Consider the following 5,760-nt stretch of genomic DNA (forward strand, 5'->3'; position numbering starts at 1 on the left):
ACACACACACACACACACACTGTCACCAGGAGCCTGGAGGTGACTCCATGGTGGCTGGAGTGTACTTGTTGACACACACACACACACACACACACTGTCACCAGGAGCCTGGAGGTGACTCCATGGTGGCTGGAGTGTACTTGTTGAGTCCTCTGCTAGATCAAGGTGTGGCTGAATCTCAGGTCCCCAGAAGGTTACTGGGCCTCCCCGCCTGGGCCAGCCTCTCCGTGGCTTCTCATCTGGGCTTCAGTCACTCCACACACACTGAACAGTGAGTGTGTCCTCTGTGCGGTCGCTGAGCCTTCCCCGCGTCAGACCCAGACAGTTGTTTTTAAGGCCTTTCTAGCGCTCCTGGCTCTCTGGCCCTGATCCCGATGCTGTGTGTAGTCACTCATTTAACCTCATAAGGCTATGAAGAAAGAACTGTTGCTCTCCCTCCTCAACCTATAGATGAAGCAACAGAAGCACAGAGAGGTTAGGTGACTTACCCCAGGTCACACAGCTTGTTAGAGTGAGTCTGAGGTGGGTCCTGATGAGGCTTGTGGTTTTCTTAGGGGACTCTGGCCTGCAGGGAGTCCCATTTGGTACTGGTGAAGCTACTGAAACAGAGTCACGAAGCAGAGCTAGGCTGCAAAGCCGGGTACTGCACTCCAGGCCCGTTTTCTTGTGTGCCCGTATACATGGCCCCGCCCCCGCCCCTCCACGGCTCTCCCTCACTTCCTGCCCACGCCCCCATCTCCACTGCGCAGCTGCTGACGACCCAGCGAGTGAGTTGTGCTCACATCTACAGCGCCCTGGACCAGACGGCCCGCAAGATCAACCTGGCCAAGTTCACACATGGCAAGTGCTCCGCCCTCATCGTGACAGACCTGGCCGCCCGAGGCCTGGACATCCCACTGCTGGACAATGTCATCAACTACAGCTTCCCTGCCAAGGGCAAGCTCTTCCTGCATCGCGTGGGTAAGGCCGGAGTCCTGGCCGGGTGCTGAGGACAGGGCTCTGCTGTAATCGCTACAGCTACGGAAACCGAGTCCAGGGGCAGGGAGTGGACCGTGAGATTCTGGGGAATGCAGCTTCCCCTGGGCTGTGCATAAGGGGCCTGTCCTCTCCTGTACTGGCCAGGCCTGGGCTTCACCTGTCACTTTCCTGCTGGGGTGGATCCTTGCCCACGTGGTCCCTGTTGCCCCTCTCACGTGTTCTCTCCCTGGTCCTCTTTAGCTCCACCCCAGGTACTTTGTAACCTTTTGCGTTATGTTTAGAGTAGTAAACGTGACTGGGTAGTATGAATGGTTTGTGCCACTAGTGTAAAGGTTGGCACTTGGAACTCACACACTAAGGCTCCAGATGAAAGTCCTGGTAACCTACTTCCGGGAAGGTTACAGCTGAGAAACTCCCATGGAGCAGTTCTCGATGGTATTGTTTGCTGTGGTCATCTAAATAAACGCTCTCCCATCCGTACACGTTGACGTCGCTTGTAGTTAGCAGGAGACTTGGGCTCTTGCTGTTAGCAACACTGTAAACATCCTTGGACAGGAATCTCTGCATCTTTCCTTTTTCCTTTTGGGGAAATTCCCAGGAATGGGAATGCAGTAGAATTTCATACTGGTTTGAGCAGCGCCTGGTATGTGACTTGGCCAGCTTTCCCAGAGGGTCATGCAGGTGGGGCCAGCAGCTCAGCTTGGCTCACACGTCAGGGTGTGGCACAGAGGGGCGCTCCTCTCCCTCTGCCCATCTCCCCCGTAGGTCGGGTGGCCCGGGCTGGCCGAAGTGGCACAGCCTACTCCTTGGTGGCCCCGGACGAGATCCCCTACCTGCTGGACCTGCACTTGTTCCTGGGCCGTGCCCTCACTCTCGCCCGTCCCCATGAGGAGCCCTCAGGTGAGTGGAGGTGGGGCCCAGCCAGGGTCTCCCCCAGAGTTCATGCGGGGGCTTTGTGAGGAGGCAGGGGTGGATCTCACCACAGGCGTCTCAGTTTCCTCATCTTTAAAATGGGATTATCAGAGTGCCTGTCTTGCAAGACTGGATTCGTGTTGGTAGCAAATACTCCTTTTGTTCTGCTTTTGTCTCGTACGTTGTCTCGTACGTAACAGAAAGCCAACCCAACAAAAACCAACACAAACAGGAATAACAGGCACTTTTCTTGTAGAGTTGCCGGGTGAGGGGGAGTGGGGGACGGTGTAACAGATAATGATGAAGTCTCTGTAGTGGTCTCTCCTGCTCGCTAGGGCTCTTGTTATTATTGAGCCTGCCTGTGCACCGACAATCTTGTGAAGTAATTGAGCCTTCCTGAGCCTCTGTTTTCTCTTCTGGAAGATGGGGCTGCTGTGGAGATCCAGAGATGAAATGTGGGAATCGACACTTTTTCTCCCAAGGCTAGATCATGGATACTCAGGTTGTAGGCCGCTCCTTTGTTGTTGTTGTTGTTAAGTGCCGTCGAGTCGGTTCCGACCCATAGCGACCCTGTACAGGGTTTCCGAGGGTGTAAATCTTTATGGGAGTAGAAAGCCTCATCTTTCTCCGCGGAGCGGCTGGTAGTTTCGAACCGCTGACCTTAAGGTTCGTAGCCCGATTCGTAACCACTACGCTACCAGAGCTCCTTATCTTTTCCAAAACAGTCATAGACGAGGCATAAACGAGTGTGTGTGTGCTCCAGTCAAACTTGACTCACAAAAGCAGGCTGCCTTACAGGGTGCAGTGGGTGCTGAGCACGGTGCTGGCACACCGGTAGCTTGCTGATGAATGATGGTGTCTTGGTGACTGTTTCCCAAGACTTCAGGGGACAGGAAAGCAGGGCTGTGGGCAGGTGGGCTGGGTCGGAGGGCCCCTGATGGGCGCTGTGTGGGCAGCAGATGTGGCTGGTGCGGACGGCGTGCTGGGCCGGGTGCCACAGAGCGTGGTGGACGACGAGGACTGTGGCCTTCGGAGCACGCTGGAGGCATCGCTGGAGCTGCAGGGACTGGGCCGCGTGGCCAACAACGCTCAGCAACAGTATGTGCGCTCAAGGCCGGCACCCTCCCCCGAGTCCATCAAGAGGGCCAAGGCGCTGGACCTCGCGGGGCTGGGCCTGCACCCACTCTTCAGTGAGTCCCTTGGCGGGGTGACAGGTGGATGGGGGGAGGTGGAGGGCGAGCCCTGCAGACTCCAACCCTGGCCTCCGGCCTCCTCCCGCCAGGCTCGCGCTTCGGGGAGCAAGAGCTGCAACGGCTTCGGCTGGTGGACAGCATCAAGAAGTACCGCTCGCGGGCGGTGAGTAAGGGTCTCACAGGATCCTGGCGACAGAGTGGGGGCTGCTGGCGCTTCTCAGATGATGCTCCTGACTTGGGGTGGGACCATGGGGTTCCACTTTTTAATCTGCAAGACGGACCCCATCGGCATCTCTTGAGACGCTTCTTACTCTTGAACCATCTCTGCTGGTGTTTAGCAGGTGGTTCCCTGGGAGTTCCCCTCTTTTCACCCCATTGTTTACAGTGTGTAGACTGAGGCCTAGACTGGTCTATAGAGGTCTGACCAGCTGGCTTCCAACTGCCCTTCCTCCTTCATCTTGACTGCCTGGCCCCTGTCTCACTCCTGTACATGAGAGACCCCTGTTCCCGAAGGGGTCCAGCAACAGGGATAGGGTGGGGGCAGTCTCAGAGTCAGAGGACGGGGTGGAAATCTGAGCACTGGCTTGTGCTATGTGACCTTGGGCAGGCTATTGTCTTCTCTGAACTCCCTTCCTTGTAGAAGTCACTGCTACACTCAGCACTTGGTACACACCCGCCGAGTTGGTGAAGGCTGGGCTGGGGTTTAGATCTGTGGGTGAAGAACTTGAGTGTCCCCCTGCAGACCATCTTTGAGATCAACGCCTCCAGCCATGACCCGAGCAGCCAGGTGATGCGTGCCAAGAGGCAGAAGGACCGCAAGGCCATCGCTCGCTTCCAGCAGGGGCGGCAGGAGCATCAGAAAAGTCCGAGTGGGCCAGCCTCAAACAGGCAGACCCCAGTGGACGAGCAGCCTTCAGGGGAGGATGAGGAGACGGGAGAGCATGTGGAGGTACAGGCCCAGCCTCGAGGTTGTGGGGTGGGTCAGGATTTAGTCATAGGAGCCTGTGGGGTTGTCTCAGGGCCACAGCCTGGGGGACTGGACTTAAGTCAGATGAGTCCCATCCCTGCCTGCCCCATCTGCACTAGTCTTTGAGGCAGGGGCTGTACCTCATGTGCAGATGAGGAAATTGAGACCCCGACCCTAGGAGACCTGGCTCCCCGCTAATATTGGCCAGGCCAGACATTAACGTCCTGTGTTCCTCTGGCCCTGCTGGCCGCTTGACCTGACCAGGGCAGGTGGGTGGAGAGTTATGAGGGCAACCCGGGCCTGATGCTGGACCTCGGTGGTCAGGACGTCTTCACAGAGGTGGTGGGCCAGAAGCGGCGGCGGCTGGGCGCTGACAGGGGAGCCAAGAGGCAGCGGGCAGAGGTCCAGCAGCAGGACCGGGACTTCTATGTACCCTACCGGCCCAAGGACTTTGACAGCGAGCGTGGGTGAGTGGGGTTGGCTCTTGGGCATGGGAAGATGGGCCTGGGGGACCCTCAGCTTCCCTGTCATGACTTTCTGTCCCCTCTGCAGCTTGAGTGTCGGGGATGGTGGGGTCTTTGAGCAGCAGGTGGCTGGTGCTGTTCTGGACCTCATGGGGGATGAAGCCCAGAACCTGACCCGGGGTCAGCAGCAGCTCAAGTGGTGAGTGAGTCAGGACGCCAGCCTGAGGTCACACATGAGGCGTCCTGTCCCCGAGGTTACGCACAGCCAGGGGGGGGCCTGTCCCCAAGGTCACACACAGCGGTGGGGGGAGGTCCTGTCCCCAAGGTCACACATAGTGGGGAGCAGGCCTTTTTTGAGCACCTGTTGCATGTCAGCCCTGCCTCCATTCAATGCAACAATCCAGGGAGGGGGCAGTGAGACAGGTGAGCAGGTGGGCTGCCCAGGCCCCTTGCCGCAGCCCCTATTCTCTCCTACAGGGACCGTAAGAAGAAGCGCTTTGTGGGTCGGTCTGGACAGGAGGACAAGAAGAAGATCAAGACAGAGAGTGGCTCCTATATCAGCAGCTCCTATAAGCGGGATCTGTATCCTCAGGGTGCGGGGCTGCAGGGTGGGGGGAGCCCGGCTTGTGGGGTGCCCTCACTTCCCACACAAGCTCCTTCACTGGCCTCCCAGCTACCAGAAGTGGAAACAGAAACAGAAGATTGATGATCGGGACTCGGAGGAGGAGGGGCCATCTGAGCGGCGAGGCCCCCCTCGAAGAGGAGGAAAGTGGCACCAGGGTCAGGGTGAGAGCAGGGTGGGGGTTAGGGTGGGCAGGGCTGTGTCACACAGCGCCTCTCCCCATCTCTGCACTCCATCTCAGAGCTTCTCCAGCGCATGCTTCCTGTCCACCTCTCCAGGCCTCAGCTGGCTCTCTACTTCTCTGCCAACCCATCTCTCCCTCTGTCTCTGTGGCTCCTGATGTGTGTGTGTGTGTGCATGTACTCCTCTCTGGGTGGGCCCTGTCTCTTCTGGGTTCCCTTAGTTCTGAGCCCTGGATGAAGCCCACTGTGCTATGGACAGTGAGGGTGGTCGAGGAGGTGATGCACAGCAGAACGAAACACTGCCCGATCCTGGGCCAACCTCACTACTGCTGCCACACTTGAGCCCATTGATGCTGCCACCTGGCTAATCCATCTTACTGGGGGTCTTCCTCTTTTTCTCTGACCCTCCACCTTACCAAACATGATATCCTTCTCCAGCGAC

At 57.8% G+C, this 5,760-nt stretch overlaps 1 protein-coding gene across 2 annotated transcripts in view; it reads left to right on the forward strand.

Annotated features, from left to right (window-relative positions):
* Nucleotides 1-5,760, forward strand: part of DDX54 (DEAD (Asp-Glu-Ala-Asp) box polypeptide 54) — a 19,403-nt gene that overhangs the window by 12,012 nt on the left and 1,631 nt on the right. For both annotated transcript variants that reach the window (XM_006874023.1, XM_006874024.1), the window contains exons 11-19: nucleotides 750-960; nucleotides 1,744-1,878; nucleotides 2,850-3,080; nucleotides 3,173-3,246; nucleotides 3,826-4,032; nucleotides 4,375-4,517; nucleotides 4,603-4,713; nucleotides 4,992-5,096; nucleotides 5,188-5,300. In XM_006874023.1, coding sequence (XP_006874085.1) covers nucleotides 750-960; nucleotides 1,744-1,878; nucleotides 2,850-3,080; nucleotides 3,173-3,246; nucleotides 3,826-4,032; nucleotides 4,375-4,517; nucleotides 4,603-4,713; nucleotides 4,992-5,096; nucleotides 5,188-5,300 — 1,330 coding nt within the window. The remainder of the gene's footprint in view (nucleotides 1-749; nucleotides 961-1,743; nucleotides 1,879-2,849; nucleotides 3,081-3,172; nucleotides 3,247-3,825; nucleotides 4,033-4,374; nucleotides 4,518-4,602; nucleotides 4,714-4,991; nucleotides 5,097-5,187; nucleotides 5,301-5,760) is intronic.

The sequence above is a fragment of the Chrysochloris asiatica genome, unplaced genomic scaffold (assembly GCF_000296735.1).
Source record: "Chrysochloris asiatica unplaced genomic scaffold, ChrAsi1.0 scaffold00258, whole genome shotgun sequence".
Taxonomy (NCBI): Eukaryota; Metazoa; Chordata; class Mammalia; order Afrosoricida; family Chrysochloridae; genus Chrysochloris; species Chrysochloris asiatica.